The sequence below is a fragment of the Pezoporus occidentalis genome, unplaced genomic scaffold, assembly GCF_034315485.1.
Source record: "Pezoporus occidentalis ecotype Australia unplaced genomic scaffold, CSIRO_AGI_Poc_V1 ctg19, whole genome shotgun sequence".
Lineage (NCBI taxonomy): Eukaryota > Metazoa > Chordata > Aves > Psittaciformes > Psittacidae > Pezoporus > Pezoporus occidentalis.
In genome coordinates, this window is record NW_026913748.1 from 1,990,602 (window position 1) to 2,017,892 (window position 27,291).

General features: G+C 45.1%; 1 protein-coding gene across 9 annotated transcripts in view; it reads left to right on the forward strand.

The window, feature by feature from the left end:
- Positions 1-27,291, forward strand: part of HIPK2 (homeodomain interacting protein kinase 2) — a 138,258-nt gene that overhangs the window by 80,194 nt on the left and 30,773 nt on the right. For 4 of the 9 annotated variants that reach the window (XM_062616392.1, XM_062616396.1, XM_062616397.1 and 1 more), the window contains exons 3-10: positions 13,513-13,636; positions 15,683-15,802; positions 16,532-16,630; positions 17,722-17,906; positions 20,231-20,290; positions 21,599-21,761; positions 24,397-24,616; positions 26,223-26,344. In XM_062616392.1, the coding sequence (XP_062472376.1) occupies positions 13,513-13,636; positions 15,683-15,802; positions 16,532-16,630; positions 17,722-17,906; positions 20,231-20,290; positions 21,599-21,761; positions 24,397-24,616; positions 26,223-26,344 (1,093 nt within the window). The remainder of the gene's footprint in view (positions 1-13,512; positions 13,637-15,682; positions 15,803-16,531; positions 16,631-17,721; positions 17,907-20,230; positions 20,291-21,598; positions 21,762-24,396; positions 24,617-26,222; positions 26,345-27,291) is intronic. The other 5 variants (XM_062616398.1, XM_062616391.1, XM_062616393.1 and 2 more) reach the window with 5 other exon arrangements.

The following is a 27,291-nucleotide window of genomic DNA, read 5'->3' on the forward strand; positions in this document are numbered from 1 at the left end:
ATTTGGTTCATGCTTTCTGGGAGGGGGAGCATGAGATATACACCAGATACAATTGCAACATGTAAAAAAATGTGAAGAATGCCAGGAAATGTTCTTGAACCCTGCAGTTGACTTAGCAGAGGGCTAAATGGTTACAGGCAGTCACGATAATAAAAGATATTAATGTATACTTAAGAGAGCCCCTTCTTTCAAGAAAGGGTAGATCTTTGCCTTCATGTACTGGGAAGTACTTTTGATTGTTGTATTTATTTCTTCAGAATAATTACCAAACTTCCCCTCAGCCAAAAGCATTCCTGATACATGGGGATTTCTCCGTCCTTTACGAGGACAGTACTGGCTACTTGCAAAACAGTCAAATGAAGAAACGACATCCGTACCACAGTGTGATCCAAGGACAAATTAGAAGTTAAAATTAATCAGATGGGAATCAGTCCAAATTTGCCCTCATGTATGGCAAAGAGGAGGAAAAGTTTTTTTTGTATCATGGTATTTTTCTGTCTCTCCAACATTTCTGTGATGGCCACCTAAGGTTTTCACATGTGGGGAATGTTTATATTTTTTCCGAACTTCGCTATAGCTTTAAGAATTTGTTTTGGCAAGGAAGGAAAGAAAAAAAAAAAGAAACTGTAAAAGGAGACATTTGAAGAGTTCCAGAAACAAATATATGACTATGTGTTGACATGTTATGAAGGTGTTGGGAGCGACTCCTTACTTAAAATTGTGTTGAAATCTGCACTTAACTATGGATTTAAATTCATCAGCTTCACACTTTAATGATTGAATTTAGTCTCCTGGTTTGGTACAGAGATGCAATGGAGAACAATTGAATTTTCCATGGGATGGTTTTAAATAAAGAAAGAACTTAACTTTGCAGAAGACTTTGTTTTAAAAGTCTTCCTTTTAAAGTGTTGTTGCCTTTCCCCCCACAAGCACCATGGCTCCTTCAGGACTGTTTGTACAGCACGAATAGTTGTTTGTACTTCCTGCAGATACACTTAAGCCTTACCTCATTGTGCTCTTGACATAACCAGCAGCAGGATATCAGTAGCCTGGGCTGCTGTGGGGTTTCCCAGTGGAGCTGCTCCCATCTGTGGGCTCCCTACTGTCTCCATTGGGTGCAGGATCCAGCCTGTCAATGCTCACCGCAGTGGGTCAGGGACTGTGTTTTGTGCAGGCTTGGTTGCAGATCCGAGCTTAGCAGATGCTGAGCAGCAAGTCCCAGAGCTTGAATTTCCAGGATGGTGAGGGTCCCAAATTTGGTTGCTAGTCTTTTAGGGCAGGGACTGTTTACTTACTGTTTTTTTACAGCACCTAGTACAGTAGGGCCCTACTTAATGCTTCCAGATGTTAGCCTGAATATAAATAGAGTCAGAACAAGGTAAATTCAGAGTGGATGTGTTTCTGCAGTTCTGTGGAAGAGGAGTGTTCTTCCGTGGTGCTGTGCCCTGCTGCTTGTGCAGGGGATTGTTGTCAACCTCTCCACAGGCTGTATTGATTCAAGTAGGGCTTGAGTTGAAGGTGGGAATTTTCATCTCTCCACAGTGGGAATGGCCAACTGGGGCAGCTCCAGTCTGCCAGTGTTGTTGCCAGCCACATGTTCCTCTGCATGTGGATGGGCAGGCATTCCCAGGCTTTTCCTAAAACTTTTGTGTAGGTGAGACAGGTCATGGAATCACAGAATGATTTCTCTTGAAAGGGACCATGAGGATCATCTAGTTCCACCTCACAGCTTAGGCAGGGTGGTGCAACTTACCAAGTGGGACAATGAAGTGGACCTTGGATTTTGTGAGCTGTTCCTGACACGGCCATTATCCTGCTGAGTGGCATGTACACTTCATTTCTCCTCAAAGTCTGCCTTGCCTCAGTAATACCCATCTCTCTGGAAAGAACCTTCAAATCCCTGTATTATTACTGCTGCTCCCAGTTACCATAAGTAGAAGGCATTGTGTCCTAATAGATATGGCACACTGTTCACAAGGACCCCGCTTCTTTTCTTGGCTTTGCAATGCTTTCACTGTATGATCTTGGGCGAACTGCTCCACCAATCTGTTCCCCTGTCACCACACATAGTCTTAGATCATCAATTCTCTGGAGCAGACACAGTCCCTTAGCACGTTGTGTTTTAGCATCTAGCATTATGAGGCTCCAGTCTCCACCAGGACTTCTGCGTGCTACAGAAATACAAATAGTTGCTGCTAATAATAATATTAAATCTGTGTGGCTTTTCAGAGATAAGTAAAGGGCAATGCTCCTTTCTCGAAGGAGCAGGCAGGATAAGGACTTTATTTTTGTCTTTGTCTTTTTCTAATTAAAAGTAAAATAAAGCAGCCAGTAGACATCATTAAAAGAAAAAAAAAATAAAGGAAGGCTGCAATAATTTGGTATTTTTAGCCTCAGTCCTGCTACTTGCTCTGTGAAACCAATCTTAGCATCGTGGCCTGAGTCTGGTTTATATCCGTGTTTGCCGGGGATAGAAATCCTTTGGAGCCTTGTATTGACAATTGTCTCAGTATTTGGGCTAATCCCATAAAACCACCACACAGCTTGGTGCAACTTTCAGTATTTGCTGTGAACAAAAGTCTCAGGGAACGTTACAGATCAGACGAGAGGAGCTTCACTTGGCTGATACATGTCAGGGCTCTGGGCTGGAACGATAAGGGATTGGGATGGAGCTGGAGCTGAGCATGGCAGAATGGGAGGCTGTTGGAAGTGAGGAGTTAAGTCTTGTCTGTCTCTCTGTGCTTTGGGATTTTTTTAATTACTATTTCCAAAGAAATGCAACAACAACAACAAAAGGTCTTAAATATTCAACAGTGAAAACAATAGATTTGAAAAGGAAAACAAAAACTTAGAGCCAGCTCTGGCATTGGTGCATGTTTGGCTCTGAGGAAAGCGAGAACAGCTTGGATTTGCATAAATTGCATACTGCGGGTCAGAAAGCAGAGTCAGAATCATGCTTTCATTGCGGTGGCATGAATGGGAGCACATAATTGACATTCTTCCCCTCTTGATCAGATGCCTCCTTCAGGGGAGCTCTGCACCCAGTACGTTGCCGCTCATCCATTCACTGCCTGGCATGGATAGGGCTTTTGTTTTCAAATTATGATTTTTCTATTCTCTGATTTCTTCCATAACCTGGGAAAGCCCCAGCCCTCCTCCCTCCCCGGTGCATTACCCTTTGTTTCAGAGAACAACTAGAGGTCATGCTGTGCTGAATGTAGCTGTTGTTTCACCACACATCTCCCCCCCCCCCCCCCCGGCCCCCGTGCATGCTTTTGACCTTCTGGGTCAGTGTGGAGCTGACGACCGCTGGGGGCAGTGGTCTTGGTGCTCAGCCTTGTTCACTCCTAAAGTTTATGGAGTCCTGCATTTCTGAGTCCAAAGAGATAAACATGATTGTGATCAGTCCAGGAGGGCTTCCTTCAGGGACGTACAAAGATGCACTTCTGGCTGGGACAAGCTTAGTGTGTCTCCTGGCTGACCCAGGACCTGGCTTTCTTTTCCATTATTGGGCTTAATAGCTTTCCTTGCCTCTTACTATTTCCAGCTCAAGTGCAACAAGGACTTACTAGCAGATTCAGATTCAGCAAAGCTCTTAAATGTGTGCTGAAGTTTGGATGCATCCAGTGCTCTCACTGTTTGCTTCAGCTGATGAATATGGTAAATGCCTCCAGCAAGTGCTGCTGAAGACTCATGTCCATTCAGACATTGGTAGCCACGTGGAACTCTTTCTGTCTGTGTGTCAGGTCCTGGTACTCCTCCCTGTGTGGTTCTCTGTTGGCACTGCCGTCTCAGGGCTTCCTCTATTATCCTGGATGTGTGTTTGCAGTTTCTCTCTCCGCAGAGTCACTGGCCAGACCAAATGCCGCGTGCCACCCAAATGCCATGTGTCACTTGCCCATGCATGCCCCATCCTTTCCTGGGGCCATGGCCACCCTGCCGCTGATCTTGGATCCACCCAGCAGCAAAGGCAAATAGCAGCTAACATCTATTGATGGCTGTAGCCTGCCTCTTCATTTATCCACCAACAAATGTTTTAACCTGTCAGTGGCAAGAAATTATATTGATTTGAGAGATTTTGTTTTATTCCTTGGGTCTGTTAATCAAAAGGGCAAGTCTTCCTTTAGTATCTTCTGCTGCAGGCTCAGTTGTACTGTACCTTGTCCGAAAAAGCTTTTATTTTCAAGGTACGGGGAAAATGATGTTTGTAAAATATAAACTATGAGAATTTTCATTCCCCTCTGGCTTGAGGAAGAGAGCAGCTGGTAGAGAGTGGATGAGAAAGGCTTTATCTGCTGTATTTTGGTTACTGCGCTTTGAGTGATGGGTTTAATAATTGATAGAGCAATTTAGCAATGATCCATAATCCTGAAAGAAGCCTACGCTCCCCTCCCTCTGCCGCTCCCTCCCTCCCTCTGAGACTGACAGGCTGCTCTCAGTGTTTTTGTCTGCAAAATTTCATCCCTTGGTTTCTGTAAACAGCCTGACATGGGAGAGGGGGGAAAAAGAGACTGTTTCTAAATCTTTTGTCTTGTTTCCACAGACAGCTGCGCTGCCTTCTCCAGCTCGGGGCTTCAGTTATTTTCTCGCACCCTCTTGCTGATGGGAGCAGGAGATTTTCTTTCAGGCCCTAACCTAGATGGAATGTGTATGCAATGTGTATAGGAGAACAGAGTGGTGCAGAGCTTCCCAGCAGGGACCCCTCCCTCTGCATTTAAACCCTGGCATTGTTCAAGGCTAAATCCAGCTTTCTTAACCCCAGGAAAGGTGCATAGTAATAGCAAGTGTTTGGGGTCTGTTAGTGTGGTTTACTTGAAACTCTTTTAGGAATAATCCATGGAGATGGCTTTTCCCTAGAGCCTCATGTGGTGGTGACAGTGAACATCAGGATCCCGACAGGGTACCTGGTATGTGAGCGTGTGACACCCAGTTTTTAAGATGGATGCACCCCTGTAGCAGCACAGGGCTGTGTTTGCAGTGCATGGTGTGAGCCCCCTCCATGGGGTAGGGAGTTTAAGTGTTCCTGTGCATGATGTCCACCTCTTTCTTCATGCACAATAAGTGCAAGAAGAGAGCTGAAAAGCTGAGAAAGAAACAGGAGAGAGATAAGCAGGAAAGAAAAAGAGCCAAAGTTACAGGTACTGAATATATGTTGAGTCCAAGGCAGAGTGAAGATAGCGAGGAGGTACAGCCTGGCAGAAAGTTGGGTATAGGCAAAGACAAGTGAGATGTATTGTTATATTTTCCCATATGTATTACATAGGTGCCTGATTGACAACAAGTTGTAATTAAGCATGACATAAAGTCAGCTATGCACAGCTGTATTCCTTAAAATTACAAGGGGTGAGGTGCTTTGGGGCACTGCAAAGTTTATGGATGCTCTGCCACGGGAGATCGGTAAGATAAGCTGGGCAAACACTTAAGGCCAGGAGTGACACGGGCATTCGATGGCCCAATGCCAGTGCCAGTGTAGGAAGGGAGTGGGTGACTTTCTGGGGTCCAGACTCACCCTGTCAGCTTCTGACACCATCCTCTGGAAGCTTTTTACCCTTCCCAGCCAGCACCCTGGTGCAACTTTAGCAGTGTCAAGGGGCAGGTAGTTTGGTCTGCTTCTGTGATTTATTTGCTATTAAATACCCTTAGTAATGATAGGCTCCCGAGACTTGTTCAGTAATTATGCCAGTCAAGTCCACAAGTAATTCTTGTGTAACTTGCTCTCTGGTCTTGAAAGACAGACAGAACTATGTGTGTACACTTGCTAAAAAAAAACACTTGGGACCTGTACCTGCCTCCCCCCCCCCCCCCCCCCCCCCAAACACTCCCAGCTATGTAATATTTTGCCTGTGTATAGGAGGATTGTGGTGACCTTCCTATTGGCAAATATATACTTATTCTGTCACATCAAGTTAGAGCAGTTCATGTGGGAGGGCCTTGGAAGGTCATTTAGCCCAACATGCTGGTCAGTCATGAGATGAAGATCAGGCCTTTGTCTTGGCTGGGCTCGAAAGCCTCCAAGGATAGCACCTGCACAGTCTCTCAGGGGAGCCTGCGATGGTGATTCCATTATCAGCACAGTGGAGGTGTTTTCCCTGTCCCCAGTGGGAGGTGGGAGCCTCCCCTGTTTCAGTTTGTCATTTCCACCTCCTGCCGCCTACCTGAACAAGGAGCCTGGCACCATCTTCTCCATGGGGCAGTGGAGAAGGTAGCAGGCTGCTGTCGGATTCCGCCACGGCTGTCTCTCCCCCCACTGAAGTTGCTCCAGTTCACCCATGCACTGGGGTCCCCAGGCTGAGCATGGTAGCCAGATGTGGTCTCACAAGTATGGCTGTAGGTAGGTCATCACATTCCTTGGTCAGCTGGCCCTTCTCCAGGGATGCTGTTGGTCCAGCTGCTACCAGGGTCCTCTTATGAGCCCACTGTCCCTCAAGTCAAGGTGCTCACGGCCTTTCCTACAGTTGTCCCACTTGTATTGGCACCAGGGCTCATCCGTCCCGGGGGCAGGGCTCAGCTTTTGTCCTGGCTGCATTTCAGACGGTGCCCATTAACTCATGCCTCCTGCCTGTCCAGGGCCCTCTGAGTGGCAGCCCTGCTCTCAAGCACATCACCAGATCTCTCCAGTTTGGCATCACCCATAAACTGGATGAGAATGCACTCTGCCCCCTCCCCTGCAGCGGTGATAAAGATGTTAAACAAACCACTCCTGGGATAAACCCCTGCAGTACCTCACTTGTTACCAGCCTCCAGTTTATATTTATGTCGTGTAACATAAACCATCACCAAAGGCTGAGTGGATCCAGCTTCCAGTCCTCTGAGCTGATACAGATATTTTTTGATGTGTTGCAAACTAATCTTGAGAGATGGGCAAAGGCAATGTGAGCAATGCAGTGTTGGAGCTACCCTCTAGTGGTGGCTGTGCTGGTGGGCTGGCACTGGAAATGGCTCTGGCTGCCCTCACAGCCTTTTCCAGAACACGGGTGTAGTTGTGTTTGCCCTGTGAAATAGGATCTTGTGAATAGGCCCTTTGAAGGCACTGTTGTTCCTTACAACTCAGACCAGAGCATCTTTGCGGGTAAACAGTGTCCTCTGATAGGTTGGATGATGTTCTTCAGTGGTCCTTTCCCTCTCTGGTGAATATCTCTGTTGACCAAACTCTCCAGGGTTTGAACTTCATGCTGGAAACTGAAAGGCATGGTGTGCTTGCATGTTCTGGGAGGAATCCTGACTCCCAGGGCTGTCCTTTGCTGTGATTCTGTTGGATTGGTGCTTCCCAGTGGTCCAGAGATCATGGCAGTCTTTGAGGCCCAAGTGAGTAGTCTGCAGTTGTACCACTTCTGTATGGGCTTCGGCTGAGGGTCCAAGCAAACGCCAGTGCTCAGGGGTGCGGGAGGAATGCATGATAAAATGATTAGAGTTGGAAGGGACCCTAAAGCTCATCCAGTTCAAACCCCTGGCATGGGCAGGGACACCTTCCGCTAGACCAGGTTGCTCCAAGCCCCGTGCAACCTGGCCTTGAACGCTGCCGGGGATGGGGCAGCCACAGGTTCTCTGGGCAACCTGTGCCAGTGCCTCACCACCTTCGTAGTAAAGAATTTCTTCTTCATATCTAATCTACATCTGCACTGAGGTCTGGAGGTGCTCTCCTGCCCACTGCGGGGGACATGGGCTGGGAAAGCTATCAGGAGCTGTTGGTTCCTGTAGGTGTTAAGCTCTGGCCCTGATGGCTGGCTTCTTCACAGGTGGAAGTCTGCAACTGCCCACAGAGCATAGGAAGACCTTGAGTCTGGGGGTCATCTGTATTAGCTGTCTGCATCCCTTCCAGGTGTCTGTGAAGGTGGAGAGGTGGAGGTGTGAGGGAAATAGCAACTATGACCTTTTACTCCCAGAATATGAGCCTGTCTCCTTTTACAGCCCTGCACTTAAGAAATGATTTGGGGTCTGAGAGGTGCGGAGGGACAAAAAATGGTGCTGTATGCTCTCCATCTCCGTTAGCTAAGCACTAAGGGTACTCTGAATGCTACACTATATGGTAGTAAAAAATTGCATACTTTCACAGTATACAAAAGCATCAAGTGAAAAGGCCCGAGAAAGAGTCCATAAAGATGCCAAAGAAAGGGTTCAGCTGGGAGGAGAATGAGTCCCATCACTTGCATAAAAATGCTGTGTAAGGCAGGTGAAGAATGCAGTTCCTCCTCATCACAGGAGGTATCTTGGTGTGTGGGAGAGCACAAGCACTGAGAGTGGTCAAGCCCTGGGCATGCAGCTGGTCAGTGCATGCCTCCTTACTCCAAGAAGTTGGGCTCCTGCCTCTCTGCCTCTGCCCAGGGCTTTCTGGATGGAGATGTGAAAGCTGCTGCTTCTTGAAGTTCAGGCTTTGTCAGGGGAGTCTAACAGGTAGAAGAAGACGGGAGCTGTGTGTATCAGCTCAGCAGACAGCATCACTGTAGGTCTATCTGCAGCTGCCCCCAATCTTCTTCTAGAAGTGTCACCCCGAAGGCAAGAAGCAGGCACGCTCTGTGCTCAAGGTGCCAATGAGTATCAAGTTTTGAGTTATATTTTGGTCTGATATATATACTTGTCCATGAAGGTCTCTGCTGAGACAATCATGCTTAGCCACGGGCCCCTACCAGAGGTGGTAAATTATCCCTGAGGAGGGCAGCTTGCAGGGGTGTTTTTAAAATTCAGAAAGAACCCAGCTCTCCAAATCCAAGTCTGCAGAAATGATTTTTTTTTGGCATTTGTTTTTAATGTCCTGTGATGTGTGGGTGAAAAAGCCAGTGAGCTAGACTGGTAATTAATTTTCCTGACACAAACACCAGACAATGAAATTACCCTGCCGCAAAGCAGGGTTGCTAAAGTAAATACTCCGCCAGAGGCAGCAGGCCTGAAAGCAGGATGGGATCATATATGAGGTGCAAGCAAAGGATGAAATGGCACTTTTGCCTCTGGGTACCTACGGGTGCTACCAGCATGGAGACCCTTGCACCCTAGGTCTCCAGCATCCAGTGCGAGCAGCTCTCTGGTATACACAGGCACATTCAAGCGAGGCTCCATGGTGATGGGAGACTTACTGGACCCAGTGCTGAGCCCAGGAACAGGTCACCCTTTGCTGGCCAGGGGAGTAATTTGGTTTGGAAAAGGGGGTAGGAGGTGTGGGAATGGGCTACGACTTTTCTCTTGGAGATGCAGGCTCTTAGCGGGGCTCTTAAGTCTATCCCAAGCTGGTGGCAAGTGGTCTAAATCTTTGGTCTATGCTGGTGAGATTTGTGTAAGCTGTGGAGCAGGTTGTGCCTGCATGCACAGAAGGGGAGTGCCTTTCTTTGAGAGATGCTGAAGGAAGCTTGCAGGAGAGGAAGGACAGAAGGATGAAGTTTTGTGTTTTCCCTTTGTCTCATAATAGAGGCTGGAATTACTGTGCTGAGGGTGTTGCGGATGCACAGCTAAAAAACTGGCAGAGAGCAGTAAAGAGGGATGTGTCTGCACATACCAAGTTATCTGGCACTGGGCTGCCTTTGTGTGGTTTCAGACAGGATCCTTACCAGAATCAAAAGGTTTGGTGAGTCTGTAAAAACGAGCAGCATTATCAGTACAGAAAACACTCCCCTATGCAGCCATGGAGCGGTCTGCTGAAGACCTTGGTGCTGGTCCAGGAGGACCTGCTGCCATGTGAAATGTCCTTCTGATTTATAATTGTAATATTCTGACATGTACACTGTAATAGGGAATTTTCCCCTGTTACATAGCGTTACCAGCTACAGGATGGAGAAATCCCACATTAAGAGCTGGCTAAAATGTGGAAATGTTTTCTTTCCCTTTAGAAAAGAGAATTATACCATTCGTATTGCTGAGCTAAATCTGAGTGCTTGTAGGCATAAAAGGGTCAGTTGTAGAGTGGACTGCATGCATGTTTTAGGACCAGAGTTATTTAATGTTTTAATTATCTGTAGAAAGTGGTGGACCAGCAATGAAGTGCTTAAGTGTACAGATACCACAGGCTTCCTTAGATTAGGCTGCAGAAAAGAGTGAGGAACATTTAAGGGACTTGATCTAGATTATAGACAACATTATGCCAGATCAGCACAGTACTGAAAGGCAGTTAACATTGGAAGAGGAAAACCAAACTATTTCTACATAATTCTATGTCCTAAATTAACTGCAGCTCCTCTGGAGAAAGGACTGTGTGTCTCAGAGGATCTCCCAGATAAAACATCTGCTGAAATGCCTCGTGTCACTCCAAAAGCAAACAAAATATTAGGCTCAGGGAAGGCTGGAATGCAAAAGCATTCTGCAAATAGTGTAAAATAAGTCTGGGGAATATCCTCATGTTTAACTGTTTCTAGGCTGTTCAGCCTGTCTCCAAGCAGTCATGTCAGGAAGGGGAGTTGTAGGGCCAGGCAGTGGAAGTGGATTGAAACACTGAGAAGCCAGAAGCTGCTGCAAACAAGGAGGAGCAGGGCAGGGGTATAAAAATAGCTTGTTGTAAAAGAAAGGTGATGCAGGTACTTCCATCTTCACCTCTATGCCAGTCCATGTTAACGTGAAGTGAGAGGTGACACATTTAAACCTAACCTGATGAAGGAAAATCAGGCTTTAGACAACTGAGGCAAGATGCTGTTGAAAGCAGAAGGTTCCCTGTGGAACTCTGTGCCACAACATGTGATTGAAGTCAGGATCTCACCTTGTCTTACCTCACCTTGTCTTAAAAAATTGACGTGTTCATGTTAAGAGAGGAGTTCCACATGTTAGATACAGGTCTATATGCAGAAGGATCTATGTATCCATAACAGAGCATACAAAGGAATTTTCACCCAACAGGTTCAGAAAGCATTTTATTAGTTGACTAGTTGTTTTATCACGGAACTTGTAGCATCCTCCACCAAAGCGCTTGGTGTTGGCTGTTAGCAGAGTTTTAGCAGGCAGGCAGACCACGGCTCCTCCTGGGGTGACTCCAGCTCCCTCTTGCTGGCAAACAGGAGGTGTCTACAGCTGAAAATGTGGAAGCCGTTGTGGAGTCCGATACCTGCCATTCTTGTGGCGTCTTAAGGAATCCATAATTAAGTTAACAAGATCCTTTTGTCTTAGGGCCACTCCCCCTCCATGGAAAAACTGCAGTCCTGACACGAACACTGGGAGCAAGCCACAGAGAACACTGGCTGTGGTGTTCGTAGAGCACCCTATCACTTTGATCTGGCCTCTCTCTCACAGGGGTTCTCATCTATGTTCCAAAATTGTCATCTGTTTGGGGCTGAATGGGTAAAGATGGCAACTTATTTGTAGGCTTGATTTAGCTTCCAAAAAAAGTAAAATGAAATAAAACTATCTCACCAGCTTCCCTTCCTACAGTGATAAGTCTGGTTTAATATAGTGAATGTCATCCCATTTAGTTGTATTTTATGTGTTTAAATGGTATGGACACTGGTTTTGTGCTTTTCTTCCCAACAGTGGAGGTGCAAAACTTCTTTGTGTGTGAAAAAAGAAATTCTCTCCTCGCTGCTGCAGTCCAGAGCTGGAGCTTTAAGAAAAATCCACTGGACAGCAAAAAATTAGAGATTTTGGAACCTCAAATTCTAGGTCATCCCTTCTTGCAGGGGTCTGGAGGTGCTGGCAGCATAAGTGTGGGGAGAGAAGGGAGGAGGTATGTGCTGCATATAACAGCAGTGCAAGTGATTTTTATGAGCAGGGAGGTTTCTAAACAAAATCACATTGGGAATATCCTATCGATAGTCCACCCCTCTGCTCCCTCCACTTGAGTTAGTGGGAGGGATTTGAAGTTCAGCCGATGTATGGCTGAGCTCTCGTTAGTGACCAGGGACATTTTTGTTCACAATGTGGAAGGCAGACAGCGAGAGGCAGATGGCTTTGAATGCTGGATTTACATAGTAATGAGATGCAGGTCACCATAGCTGTCTTTTTCTCTCTGCATTTTGTCTAGGTGTCGAGTAGTGTGCAGGGATGATGGGATGGGAGGAAATGAGGAAAATTAACCCCTTGGTCTTAAGGAGAGATTGGAGTTAGAATAAAAAGTTTGTCACAGTAGGCTAAAGAACAGGGGGGTATGAGAACAACAAGCACAGATGAAGCTAGAAGAGCTAATGGTAGCCTAAAGTTTCTGGCATATTTTTTGGGGAGAATGACTCTAAGCATCCTAACCTTAAAATCACAGAATTTCCTGTAATTTTTACATTCTGCATTGCTGGTTTGAGAACAGATGGTTTGGGGCTTTTATTATTACCAGTCAATCCAAAATTGGGGAACTTTGTAGGCTGAAGATGGGGCATGGATTCTTGCTACAGGCATTAGCTTGTTTCTTTGGAAAAAGTTACCCACTTTGCATGGTTTCTTGGCTAAAGACTCGTCTTCACATGACTCTGTAATGGTGTGATTAAAACATAATATTTTCCACTGCAATTGGTAATCCTTAGTATGATCTCACTAGTGTCAGATCTTATCCTGATGACAGATGGGAAACTGGGAACCATGGGTCCTATTTCCAGCTCTAGATGGTGGCACTTGATTTGCTCAATAGTCAACCCCAGGCATTCTCAGAATATGCATCAGGGCCTGAGAAATCCCAAGGCTATTTTTAAAATTATGAAAGTTTATAGGCAATGCGAGTTTCTTTCTTTTATCTGTCATCTGTGCATTCTTCTTAACAGTTAGCAATGGGAAAGTAAGCATGAGAAAGTGAGGTTTTATTTCTGTTTAACATCACCTGACTGCAGAAGCTGGGGTTTTAGAAGTGTTGCAAGGTCTGCAAGAAGAGCAGGAGAGAAGCTTCCTCAGCTGAGCTCATGCTGAAACTCACTGAGCACATGTGCCTCAGTGGGCACCTCCTGAAGCCAGCAGTAAATGCGTAGCAAGGGTGCTGCCACATTTTGGCTGTTTGGGCTGGAAAGGAAGAGGAAGCATAATCAGGTGCCTGGGACGGACTGGGAAGTGAAGGTTTCTTGGCTACTTCCTCCTGAGGAAAGGACTTAGGTCTAATAGATCTAATTACGTTATTTCTCTGTTTTATGGTTACATCCATTTGTTTAAAAAGTAATCCTTTTATACCAGTCCTGTAATGATTATTTAGTGTCTGGCTGTTCGTAAAGCCCACTGAGCTTCACCAAGGGAGTCCGCACGGTTCCTCTACAGGACAGCAAGCTTGGTCCCAAGACCCTCGAGCAGAGGCCTTAATTGGGTGGCTTTGAATGTACATTTGTTTTGTGCTTCATTTTCCCACCTGCTGAATGAAACTAACAGTACTTCTCTCCTTTGCAAACTGCTGTGAAGCAGGGCTATCTCCTGGCTAGGTGCTGCCAGAGGACTCTTCTGCAAGGATAAATATTCACCAGCTAATGCTAGGTTAGCAAGCACTTTGCCGGTGGCCAGTGCACGCCTCAGCTCCATAGCTGCAATGACACTTGTTCGCAGCAAGCAACTTCATGAATGTTGTGCTCTGCGTGGGCATCCCTATGCCAGCCAAGTGGATCTGCTCCTGTTGCTGATGTTTTGTAACCTCTTCCTTTGCAGAGCCCCTGAAATCATCCTCGGTTTACCATTTTGTGAAGCAATCGATATGTGGTCATTGGGATGTGTCATTGCAGAGCTGTTCTTGGGCTGGCCATTGTACCCGGGAGCTTCGGAGTACGATCAGGTGGGTATAGATACTGCTCTGAATGCTGTTAAGTGCAGGGGTGTCCTTTCCTTCTCTTGTCAGAGTGAACATATGCCAGCTTTTTCTGTTTCACTAACGAGGAATATGCATTTCTTACCCTTCCAAGTCAACCTTTTCTTTATCCAGCTGGGGTATTTATTCTAGATAACCAGTGTGCTGTTTGGTACACTGGCTTTTAAGATCTGGCCACCTAAGTGAAATCTCAGTCAAGAGTCAGCATTGCCATTGACTGGAGAGCTCTGTACATATCTGTCCTCACTGAGCAGAGCACGCACCCTTTCTTTGCTGTAACAGCAAAGTGTTGAATAAAGGTTTATTTGTTAGAAGAAACTGCACGATCTCTGCTGCATTTCATAACCACTTTTATGAGGGCGCATATTAAAAGCAATGACAAGAAGGAAAACGTTCACAGTGGTGTAGGCTTCCACTTAATAGAAGCTGTTGTACTTCTCTCCCTATAGGCTTTTGTGCTCCTTTTGTAGTCCTAAAACTGATAGCACAACAGCTGCTAGAGCCAGAGATGCAGAGCACTCTTTTCCATAGTCGTCTTCAGGGTGATCTTAGGTGTCTGCAAATGTGGCCTGCGGAGGGTCTTTTTTCTTCTAGAAAATTAAAAATAAAATAAAAACAGAGTAATAAGGTTTTCATATATGAAAGTGTTTCTTTGACTTTTCTTTTGTAACTAGTATTTTTTTAATCAGAGCTTTAAAGTTGAAATTTGGCAGGGGAAATAACCTACAATGAAGAGCAGGGCCATTAGTGACTCCAGAGGAAATCAGATGTAGCTGAAAAACTTACAAGCATTTGAAAATCACATGCCAAGCATGAAGCAAGTTTTATTTCTCCTCTCTGCTGCACCCCAAAACTCATAAAATACACAGCTGAAAAAAGAAATCACCATACCTACCTGTCCAGCTGAACTGCCCAGTACAAAGCTTCCTCTGGTGAAGGAGTGTGAGGGTTCCTGGGGAGCTGGCAAAGGGATAGGGGCTGATCCTGGTGCTTCTTCAGGTGCACGTGCTCTGATGAAATCTAAGGAGCTGCAGAGGCAAGCAAGCCACGCTCAGTGAACTGGGTCCTGAGTGCTTTGGAAGTCTTTTGAAACCACAGCTGTTTTTTATGCCTTTAATTGTTTATTTTAATCCCTCTCTGTCTCTTCTCTCAAAAATGCTTTCCATTCTTCCCTAGAATTTTCAAGCATCGATGACTATTTTTAGTAGTCTTGCAGAGTTGCAGCAGTTTTGCAGAGTGAAACAGAGAGAAATCAAGAGATGTCAAAATTAAGGGTTTGTGTGACACCCCAGGCATGTGTGAGATCGGTATCTAATTGTGTAGTCACAGACCATTTCTCCTTTGAATACATAAATTAAAGTCTAAAATCCTGGAAACACATGCATAGCATCTCTTAGCTATGTGAGCACCAGCGAGGTCATACTCAAGGAATTAGCCCAAATAACAAAGTCAGTGATGAAGTGCTTTGTATACTGTGAGGATGTCAGTTCATTTGAGTGTATATTTCATCTAAGTTCAAAGATAGTCATCCATTTCTAACTTCAGAGTGCTCCTAGGAAAGACTGTGCACTCAGCTCGGGGAAAAAAGCCAGCAAAAGTTAGAGCACAAATTTCAAATTGTTGAAATTACCTCCTGGAGAGGAGAGCATGGCATAAAAAGGTGCAAAGCAGTGAAACACCCCATTGAAATCTCTGTGTGGGTCTCCTTGTCTGACCTCTAAAACCTGGGGGCTTTCTTCCCTTTATCTGTAGGCTTTGTGGGATTGTGCCATAAAGGTGAATTTCAAGTGATGTATGTGATAAATGGAGGATTTCGTATACATACAGGATTTCTTTTTCCTCTCATTCCTTGTACTGGGTTTTGGGTTTGTTTTTTTTTTTTGATGAAGTCTAACTACATGCTACTTTTTCTCTTTCTTTCTTTGTTCTATTGTTTTAAATGCCTCCTGCCCTTCTTCCAAGGAAGATCTCCAGAGATCTTCACAGGATGAACCTCTCATCCTTCTCTTACAGATTCGCTATATTTCACAGACGCAGGGCTTACCAGCAGAGTATTTATTAAGTGCAGGGACGAAGACTACGAGGTTTTTCAACAGGGATACAGACTCACCATATCCTTTGTGGAGACTGAAGGTAGGAAGATATTCCCTTGTTTCTTTTACCTCGCAGTTGTTGGCTGGAAGTGAGGAAATGTTTAGGTCACCCCAGAGCCTAGGTCTCTGCTTTTTGCAGTGTAGCACAGACATTGGAGTGGGTATAGCCGCAGGTAAAACTGCCATCCCCAGAGTCTGCAGCCTTTAGCCCACCTGCTTGGCACTGCTTTGTGGGAAATTTAAGTCTGGAATTGACCTGCAAATCTCCTTCTAAGTAGTCAATGAATTGATGTGTAGTTTAAATGAAACATGCCCTGGGCAGACTTCACTCCAATATCTAACTCACTGTGGGAGGGAGGAAGAAAGCATTTTAATTCTGACAATCAAAACTGCTAGTAATGCATGTGAGCCCTGAGTCTCTTGTACCAGCGTATCTGGTTGCATTCACTTCCCAAGGAGAGAGGTCACTGGACTTCTGGCTGTAAGGATGGGATGCTGAGCATCACGCTGGGATGGGTGTAAGACCTTTGAGACTCTCACTGCCATTGTGAGGATCCTCTGAAGTGACAAAGAAGGGATAAATCACCTTGTGACGCACAAGCTCTCATATAACCATAGCAGAGATAGTGTAAATGTTATCTGGTGAGGCAAGCGCGATATTACAGTAGTCTCTGATGAGGGCAGGTTAAGGCACAAGCGGGAAGTGGCATGTAACCCACAGCTGATAGCAGGGCAGTTCTGGTCAATGCCTGTTTCCTGTTCTAAACAGACACCAGATGATCATGAGGCAGAGACAGGGATTAAGTCGAAGGAAGCAAGAAAGTATATTTTCAACTGTTTGGATGATATGGCACAGGTAAGAGCATTGGTGAGTAACCAGCAGCACTGTCTCATGCTCTGGGGCAATGCTGACAAAGGGGAACTACATGATCTCTCTGTATATCCTGTTCCTATGACAGCTTCTGAAAAATACCAGGATTATGCTTACCAAATCAGCTCATTCTGCATTGCTTTGTAGGAAAGCTGCGCATGAGGGCATGTGGGCTTGATGTGCTGTAGAAAAACATCCTTGGAAAATGGCAAAGTCACATCTCTGGGTGTTGAAATCCTGTGTTTTCTCTTGCCTCTTTAGTGCTCCTCTGTGTGACCACTGGCAAGTCAGTTCTCTGTGTTTAGTGTTTCCATTTGTAAAACAGTGACATTGGAAATAATCACCAGGACGCAGAAGAGTGTGCTGTCTGTAAAACATGGCTGGGTGGGGGAACAGGGAGTACTAATTCACTGTGTCAATTCCATATGGTTGTGAAAGTTAATTCCAGCATAACCACCCCTGTGACTGGAGTCTGTGCTAACAAACAAACTAGTACACAAAATTGTCACAACACCAGCACACAAGGCTAGCACAAAGCTGGAGTTTGTGCTAGCAAAGTCTAGATACTGTAGCATTCACAAGCTAACATGCAAAAATGGAGGACCAAGATCACGGGAGACTGTATAAATGGATAAAATAACATACCATTGTGTTTTTTTCTGGCACCTGATCCATGAATAGCATGTTTCTGATAAACCTACTGACAATTTTTATTTATTTTATACATTTTTTTGCTTACAGGACACATTGTTAAGGATCTGGTAGCACAGTCCTTTATATGATAAATACACTGATTATCAGAGCTTGCCTGCTACCACATGGAAGCTGTTCATCTTCACTGGAGGGTGACTAAGTGTTTCATTAGCCACTGACCCAAGCGAGCTGAGCACTTAACAGACTGTCTAGAGATCTGACACGCACAAGCCAGATGACTAGCCACCGCAGTCTGCTGTGTGACTTCAACAGCTACCCCTTCAGACAGCGGGGTTTGCAGGGCATGTGCTCCAACAAGGAGTAAACACAGTTCGATGGAGACCTGACCATCTGCTCTTTCCCTGTAGCCCTCACCCTTGTCCTCTCTCCTCTAGGTGAACATGACAACAGATTTGGAAGGAAGTGATATGTTGGTGGAAAAGGCGGACCGGCGGGAGTTTATAGATCTGTTAAAGAAGATGTTGACGATAGATGCAGATAAGAGAATAACACCCATTGAAACTCTGAACCACCCCTTTGTCACCATGACGCACTTGCTCGATTTCCCGCACAGCACACAGTATGTAGCTTTTTTTTCCCTTGGGCTTTGAATTGAGGGGTGAAGAGGAGAGCTGATTGTGGTGGAGAACAAATGTACCCAAGGGGCATTATTAAGATGCGTAACCCCTAGGTTTTAGTCTTTTTGTGGTTGAAAAAGAGGATTGCCACCTCTTAAGGTTGTGAGAATTGTGTTGTAGGTGCTTGGCATTTAAAACACTGCAGAGAGTGCTACATTCATTATGTAAATATTCAATAATTACATATGTTTGCATTAAAATGCAGCAGAAATTATGCAATTAGTGCTGAAAGTATCAGTATATCTCAAAGTAATATAGTCTTGATTGTTACTGCAGTAATCAACCTTATTTGCAGTGGGGAGCCAGCCCTTTCTCCCAGAACCTTCCCATCTTTCAGGGGTCAATTTGGGGCTGTTTGTTTTTCGAAGCAAGAGCTTTTTCTACAGCAGGCTGGTTTACAGGCACAGGCAACAGGACAAGGAGCTCAGTTCTCAGCTTTGTTGTTGCCTGCCTATGTATCATTAAACGCCGTGCTCTAACCTCAGCTAACACATTTGAGTGGAACAGAGAAGGGCTCCACCACCCAATGGAGATGTGATGAACTGTCAGGCCTGACTCCCCCTTCTGCTAAGGCTGTGTCACTGAGCGCAGCAGCTAAAGCTCAGGAAACCTGCACCCAGCATATTGCTTTCTTTTCCCCTGGGCACTTCATGTAAGGTCAAGCTTCTCAGGGGTAAGTGAAGCCAAATGCGTAGTGCGAGCTTCCCAAAGCCTTCAGAACACCTACCTTTGAATATTCTGCTCTAACAGCACTTTGAAGTTCAAGGTGCTTTTGCAGGCTGTCCCTTCACCTCGTCAGGAAACAGTTACTGGCACAGCACTGTAGTTCAGTGGATGCCATGTGTATGGGTGTTTAAAGACTGTGAGAAGCTCAAGTATGAAAATAAAGGGGACTCCTCAAAAAGCCATAGAGTATGTTTGTGTGGGTGCTGCAGAGCAACAGGTTGCTCTGTCACCTCTCCTGCCTGCATGTGTGCTCTTACCTGCGGTATTTCTAGTTCATTTAAGGTACTGTTCCCTCTGTGAAGGAGCTGTAGCTGTCTTTTTGTTAATACTTAGCACAAGATAAGAGCAGCTGCTTACCGTAAGGTAGTGGGTACACAATCTATGTAGACCTATGCTTACCCTGCACAGACACCTTTGAGCATTGTTATCTATGCATAGATAGTAAGTGATAAATGTAATGAAAACAAGATGGGAGGTTGTTGTGCTAAACAGAGAGAAAGTAAGTTTTATATAAAAACATTCATAAATTTAAAAAATGACAGTATTTTCTAACAATGTTAGTATCACATGCAAAAATCTCTTAATTTGCCCCAGTCCTTCTTACTGTGCAAGAGCTGATGTGTAAGATAGGAGAGATTTGTGGCATAGTGAATTGCCATCACAAATCTTTCCGCTAGTGGAACAGACCATAATCGCATCTTCATTTTTGAAGTGCTCACTTGTGGCTGCTCAGGCAAAGCCCCAGAAAGGCTGAAAATATCACTGGGGCCAACAGCAATGAGAATTTCACCTGAGTAAAAAATTCAGCTTCAGGTCTGTGAATACTAAATGCTGCAGCAGCCGGGTGCATAACCCTGCACAGCCCCTCCATGTTGGAAGCAGTGATTGGTAAAGAGAGCAACAAGCTGTAGCCAGCATGGCAAGCTGATGGAAATTTTGTCTGTGATTGCCTGTGGTTTTGAGAATAGAAGCTTCAAAGCCTCAAGAGATGCAGGAGTTGTAATCTCTCCTGAAAGTAAATCAGGCAGGAAAGAATGTGAGAATATATGGAAGGTGCAGCTTCTGGAAGGAATCTCTGCTGTGGCATGCTTGAGAGGGGCTGTTTTGCTTAATTAAGCAAAACAAGCAAACAGCAACAGAAGTTTAGCTCCCCATTTCACATATTAAACTGCCTGGCTGTTATATTGTTGAGTACTTCTCAGCCTTTCGGTCAAATTTGCTCTGGCTCTGGCTTCTGGTTTTTCCCCTTTTTTTCAAGTAAAGACAGAGAACACAGTATTACATTAATAGAGATTATACCTTGTTACATAAAACTGTTTGGTAACACACAGTATATACAGAACATACACTCTTTCCAGTGCTTTTGGCTTTATTGGACAGAGGATTATAGTCTTTAGTTGACTGGGAAAATGCAACCCTATAGTCTTCTATGTTTATATAAGTGTTAGATTTTGCTAAGTGTTCTAGGACTTAGAGGTATTTCACAGTTTTTTAAATGAATGAGCAGCTATGCAGTGTCCTGAGCCTGTCTTGTCTGCAGGTCTTTATGCCACAGATCCACTTATCAAGCTGTTACCAGTAAGAGAAGAAAGGTGACCACGTGAGTAAGATTTAAGACAGGGATAAAAAGATTTAGATCCTCTTTCTGACCAATAGGGATCATACAAGCTTCTTCCTTTTGAAGAGACATTTTATTTCCTAAAAATTATGTGAGGATGTGTTTATCTCCCCTACTTCTTAACAGATTGTTAGAAAATAAATTATGCATACAGCTGATTTTTTACAGCTACAGCTGATTTTCACTGCTTCGTTTTCTGTTTTCTGGGTTGGGATAATGGAAATAAATGCATTTCTGCTTTTGAGGTCTCATTTGTAAGAACAATTATTATGGACGAATTATGGAAAACCTTTATTGGTTTTTACACCTTGGAAAAAATGAGATTTTATGAAAAACACACTTTTGCACAAGATTGCTATGTTGTTATCTCTTAAACCTTTGTATGTTTCTGATCCCAATTATAAAAATGAAATACCAGCAGTTCCATGTACCAGACACCTAGAGTGCTCTAGCAATTCAGAGAGTATTTCATCTCTTTTACTGGGGATACAAAATATTACACTTCTCAAAATTTCCATTGCTATATCAGTAACATTTAAAGGAAAGTCTGTGTAGAGGAAGAAGCTGTAATCTTTCCCCCCAGAGATGCAATTCTCAGACTGAGATAACCTCAGAACCTGATTCCCTCAGGACATTGATGAATCTGATTTGGCACAACCTTTTGTGATATGAATCGTCCCATTGACTGCAGGAGGACAGCTAATGTGCTTTAAGATAAGCATCTAAGGAAGTGTTTAGGCAGACAGGGGCAATGTTTTATCCACTTGGCTGGACTCAGCTCTCAGTGAACTTTTTAAAAGGAACAAGTAAGATTTTTCAGGGGTCTCAGTGACCAAGGGCAGTAAAATTCTTCCTTGCAAAAGACTTTTAAAACTACCCTTAGGCTTGCGCTGAGGCAGAAAGCATGAGGCTCAATCATAAGAAAGAAACAGTATCTTTCTTGCTCTCAGTCTCTTTCAGTCTTTTAAAATAGCTGCTTTGTATTTCTTGCCCTGCCACCTAAAGAGCAACCAATTTGCTTGCTTGCTTTGTCTTACACTGCAGTGCTTGGACCCATGGGGGCACCCAGGAGTGCCAGAGCAGCCACTGTCATCTTGACACCCATTTAGCTCTCTTCAGTACAGGGTTAGTCTGACTTTCACTGGTTAAGAGAGATGTGCATAAAATAGCAGAGGTTTTTAAGAGCCTAGAGAATGCCAAGCCTGATGTGGAGACCTAATGCAGGGCACTGTGAGGAACTGTTAACCTGTGTTGGTTGGTCAGTTGACTTTCTGTCTCCTCCTTATACAGTGTCAAGTCCTGCTTCCAGAACATGGAGATCTGCAAGCGGCGGGTGAATATGTATGACACAGTGAACCAGAGCAAGACACCATTCATCACCCATGTAGCCCCAAGTACATCGACCAACTTGACCATGACTTTTAACAACCAGCTGAACACAGTCCACAACCAGGTAAGGGCATCAATCAGAAGCAGCCAGTGCTTGAAACATTTAGGTCAGTGAGGTCTAGAAGACAAAAAAGCAAAGTAGCATCCCATTTAACATGCCAGCAAAAATATGATACTCTTTAACTCTCCTTCTGCTCTTCCTCATTCTGGGGTGTACTCTTCTGCTCTTCCTCATTCTCTTTTCTTCAGGCAAGCAGTAATCTTGTGACAGTTTGTGCAGTGGTGAAATGTTGCCCTCATGTTTATGTTGTTGTTGGGGGTGATAAATCCTACTTACTTGGGAAGTTGCTATGGGGAAAAGCTCCTTAGTCCCTTAATGCAGCAGGCAGGACTGCACTCCCTGGGTCACATCAGTGATCTTAACAGCAGTTCTTCAAATTGGCATTGAAGTAAAAAGAGTTTAAATCCTTCTGTGACAGACACAGTACTGTAACCAGTCAAGAGGAAAGAAGAGTTTAGTGGTAATGTGTATTCTTATCTCTCATTGGTTTTACTCCACATGCCACAGTTGACATGGGAACCCTGTGCACATACCACCACTCCAGACACATTGCACTCCACATTGGTGGGCTCTGGCTTTGTAGTCATGCTTTGGACTCTTGTATTAGTTTTAGATGCCCCAGTATTGGGGGGTGCTGGGTTGACAGATTTTATGTGACTAGCAGGCTAAGTTGTTTACTGTGGTGCTGTATTACAACAGGGAAAGGAAACTCTCCAGGGACCAGGAACAGCAGTATAGGAGAGTGAAGCTCGAGAAATAGCTACTGTCTTTTAAGCATTTTGGGAACAGGATGCTCAAGATTCATTCCAGAGATTGCAGGTGGCATTGCAGAAATAGTGATGGAAAGCAAGGGAGCTAAAGGAGTCTGTATAGATATACAGGGTGTTCCTGTGTCACTCAGAAAACCAGACTTCATTACTCAGTTCTCAATGCATGTAATCACAGAAAATCTTTTGGAGGAATTCATTAAGCAGATGCACACAGAGATAGATCATGGCTTGGTGTGATAAGGTGTTAGTTACAAACACTGGTTCCCTTTCTTGGCTGTATCTGAGATGCTGACTAAAGAAATGCATGCTACATGCTTCCCTAGACCCCAGCTGCAGGGCAGAGGCACCATTTGTACCACAGTTGCTAGCAGGAAATGCAGACTTCCTTTCGTTTCCTTGCTGCTCACTTGATGCTGAGATCAGTTGTTGGCTGAGGAGGTCCACAGTAATCTTAATTATCATAAGGGGTGTGTGTTGTGAGCAGAACTGGTATCTCCAGTGTTCCTAGAAGAAGCGGTAGAAACACTTCCAGGAAGGGTGTTGTAATTTGAACAAGCTCTAAACCTTTCACCATTCTGTTCAACATACAACTCATCTTGGCTCGCTGGTGCTCCCTATCTTTGCAAAGCATATCTGAGGATTGCCTCCTTCCAGTTAGGACTCCTGAGATGAGGAGTGTGCGAGCTGTTGTGGTTGCTGCTCAGTGTGTTACACAGGGGAACAGATTGCACTTCCAGAGGGGGAAGGAGAAGGAAGAAGAAATGTTTCACCATCGCATCCCTTGTGGCTATGGTTGTGGCTGTGGCAGTGCAGCATGGTCACCCTTCTCAGGCCCAGTGGCAACCAGGTCAGTGTGAAATGCTTGGCCTGCTGCATTCTGCAGCCCTGATCAAAGCCTCATCCTGGGTTTATATATTCACCATGAGAGAGTGTTATCTGACCAACCTCCAGCAGTGATGCTGGTGTATTTGCATGGAGGGGAAAGGTGGGCTTTGGTCAGGTAGAGCTTAGCTGCCTGGACATGAATGCTAAGGACATATTTTTATAGAGCAGTGCCAGAGCTGTTTAGGGGTTGTTTGTCTGCAACTGTTACAGACTAAGTCCTCATGAAAAACAAGTCACCCTCAGATTTCTAGATGTTTTGCAGAATCCTGGGCTGATTTTTGTGGCTTTGCAACATCCCCTGCTGGAGTTTCTGCTCTGAGATTTTAAAGTCGTGAACTTTGAAAGTAGTATTATTACCTCCTGTTGTGCCTTCTGATTCTGTCAAATTCAAAACATAAAGGCATGTGCCATCTTAGATACAAGGTAGAGGAAACGCTGGAATGAGTCTCTCCTCTCAGGACAAGGCTTCACATGGCATGGAGGTTCTGAGTTTCTCTTACCTAAGAAATGTGAGCTGCTTCTGGAGCTATGTGCATGATGAGTGAACAATGTGATCTGGGGACAGTACCATTTTCTGAACCCACCTTCATCATGCCGGAAATCAGAGCCAGTCGAGTGATAAATGGAACTACAGTTGTGCTTTGGAGAACGTGCTGTCTTTGAGCAGTTAACAGCAGTGCCATGTGGCTGGAGATCCCATTGCATGGTGCAGCTGCGGTCATTGAGGCAGACTCTGTTCCTTCTCCTGTCGCTACCCTTACCTCTGTACTCCTCAGTGTCCGGTTCTACCCCTTCTTTGGTTTTGTTTGGTTTGCTGTTTTTTATTTTAGTCTGTTTTGTTTGGTTGTTTTGTTGTTTGTTTTTTTTTTACTTTATCTTGCACTATTTTACTTTTTTATTTTATCTTTGGATTTTGCTTCTTCTGGCGTACCCATCTCCCTCATTTTTGTTTGTTTTTGTTTTAATTCCCGTCATTCCTTTAGACCACCAACCTGGCTCCCACCTCCTCCAGTGCCACTATTTCCTTAGCCAACCCCGAGGTCTCCATACTAAATTACCAATCTGCACTCTACCAGCCCTCAGCGGCATCCATGGCTGCGGTGGCCCAGCGGAGCATGCCCCTGCAGACAGGAACAGCGCAGATCTGTGCCCGGCCCGACCCCTTACAGCAAGCTCTCATCGTCTGCCCGCCAGGCTTCCAAGGTAGGTAACAGCCTCATCAGTCTTGGCTAGTCACTGCTCCCTCCCCACTGCAGTGTTCCGTCTAGCTCATGTTGGAAGCAAGCTTCCTTTGTGCAGGTCGTAACAGTAGAAGTGCTGGCCTAGTAAATGAGGGCAATGAGGTTATTGCAGATGGGAATGTTTGCAACAGTGGAGGGTCTTGCAGGCACCTTCATCATGAGTTGGAGGTCTAAAGGAGGTCTCAGCATCATGAGGGTGGTCTAAAACAATAGGGCAGGCTCTGAGATGAAGCTGGGGAAGAGCATGGGATATTTGTCGTCCTTTGCCCTGAACAGAGTTTGAGGCTGTTCTGCCTCACTTTGGCAAACTTGAAAACTCTTCCCCACAACGATAGATCAGTATATAAATAATGGGTTCATCACTTCTCGGTGATGTAGTTGTTAAAAGGAGGACTCAGGAGGTTAATTCAGCAGGGAGTGTGGTGCTGGTGGAGTTGAGGGTTTGCCCTCATAACAGATGCTCATGACCATTTAGCAGTACTGTTCCTTTAGCACCATCCCTGCTTCAGATAGCTCTGCCTGTGTATACTGGTAGCAGGCACCACAGTGTCAGACAGCTTGGGTGAAGATGAGATGTAGCCACTTGTCTTTCTCTTGACTCTACATGCTGTAGCAATTTGGAAAAACTAGCTAGGTATCTGTAGGAACTGGTCTAAATAGACCTCAGTTCAGCTGGTGCAACTTCTGCTCTTCATTTCTACAAGCCTGTCTGTGGAGCAGTCTCTAGGCACTTGTTACATGTTCTGCAGGATTATCAAAGCTCTTTTGAACTAGTGGAGTTCAGCTAGACCTCTTCTACATAGTTAAAAATCTCAAGGGTTTGACTTCAGAAATGTATTGCTAGAATATGTAAGCTAACATCTTCCACTCACTGTCGTGAGAAAGTTCTAAAGCAGAGGAGGTAGCAGAGGCCCTACCACATACTAAGGTGGTGTGCAGGGGGAAGTTTTCTCCAGCATAGTTAGGCTAATGTGTGTGTGGCTGAGTCAGCAGTAATTGGAGTTTGGGCTGTGCTTGATTACATGGTCAAATCAGAGCCTTTTAAATAAGAGCCCTGAGAAGCTGTGCAAGAGAAAATCACCTGTCCCCTTCAAGGCTGAGGAATCATGTAGTTCTGGATTCCCATCCTGCTTTGTTCAAAAGAGAACATTTCTGTGTAGCAGTGGGTTTTGGCTGGCAAGGACCATTTTCTGTTGTCAAACCAGAGAATGTGAGAAAAGAGAAGTCATTCCTTCCCCTCTCTTCCTTTTCTCCCTGCAGACACTGTATTGAGATGTCTCCCACTTATTTGAGATACCCTAAAAATGTGAACTCAGTTAATCCCTTAACATCTTTGAAAATGTCTCTTCCTCCCCCTTATACATGTATCATATTAATGAACACTTAATGGGTAACTTTGGGTGGCGGTAAAATATGTGAGACTCTCAGAGCCTAATTTTTCAGAGGGATTAAACACTGCAATTGAAGTTGGCATCAGAGAGTGCCTTTAGGCACCTCTGAAAAGCAGATCCATGTTCCTAGTAATTTTGTTGATGGCTAATGCTGTACCTCCTGTGCTGGTGGAACAGGGTTACAAGCCTCCCCTTCGAAGCATGCTGGGTATTCAGTTCGGATGGAAAATGCCGTTCCCATTGTCACTCAGGCTCCTGGGGCCCAGCCTCTTCAGATCCAGCCAGGACTCCTCGCACAGGTAAGGAGCTCTGAAGCACCAAGCTTGGCAGGTATTATTTGTGTTGTTCAGCTCTTGGAGGCTGAGGAGAGCAGCTTTGTCTGAGGGCCTTCTGTGGTGCAGGTCGGAGACTTGGGCAGCCATAGAACAGTCTCTGGCTTTCTCCAAAATGTCCAAACCTCAGTTCACTGTTCAGCTCAAAGGCTGTGTCAAGAGTTGCCAAAGTCTCTGGAAAGACCTTCTTTCCGTCTGCTTCTTCATTGGAGTCAGTGGGAGGCCTCAAGGGAAGCTGTGTCAGGCCTCTGCTGAAGAGGAACAGGTAATAACCTTCCTGCATCCCCTTGAACTTGTAGTCTCAGCGGTAGTTTGTAGCCAGCAGCTGCACTGGTGAATAGCATGCTGCCAAGAGATACCTTTCATACTTTAAGCTTGTACCCTTCTGTTTCATGAGCTGCCCCTCTGCTCTTAAGTTAAGAGGGGGCAGAGCCAGGGGCACCGCAGAGAAGAAGCACTCCTTGTCAGCAGCACTTGTTGGCACAATTGTCCAAAATGCACTCACATGTAAAGCATGGTTTCTCCTAGGAAAAAAAATACAAACAAGAATGGGTAGCACCAATTGCACGCATGTTCTCAAGCAGAACCCCAGCTCCTCAAAAAAGAGGAGCAGCTCATTCCCATTCCTCCTTGTGCTGGCTTCAGTGAATCTGCACTTGTATTAAGTTGTGCAGCCTGGAAAAGGTAACTTACAAGTCAAAACTCATGCCTCTGACTCAGGATTGGTTATCTGCCATGCTTTCGTTAATGGCAGTGTGTTCATAGGCAGTCAGGTACCAGCAGACTTCAGGGTTTATGTCAGTCTGTGGCACTGCTGGAGTAAGACTGTTGGTGCAGTGGCCTTTTTTTGGCAGCTGCCTCTTGTGTTTCTCTGGTGAAGACGGATAGAAACACAACTTGCAGGCTGAATGATT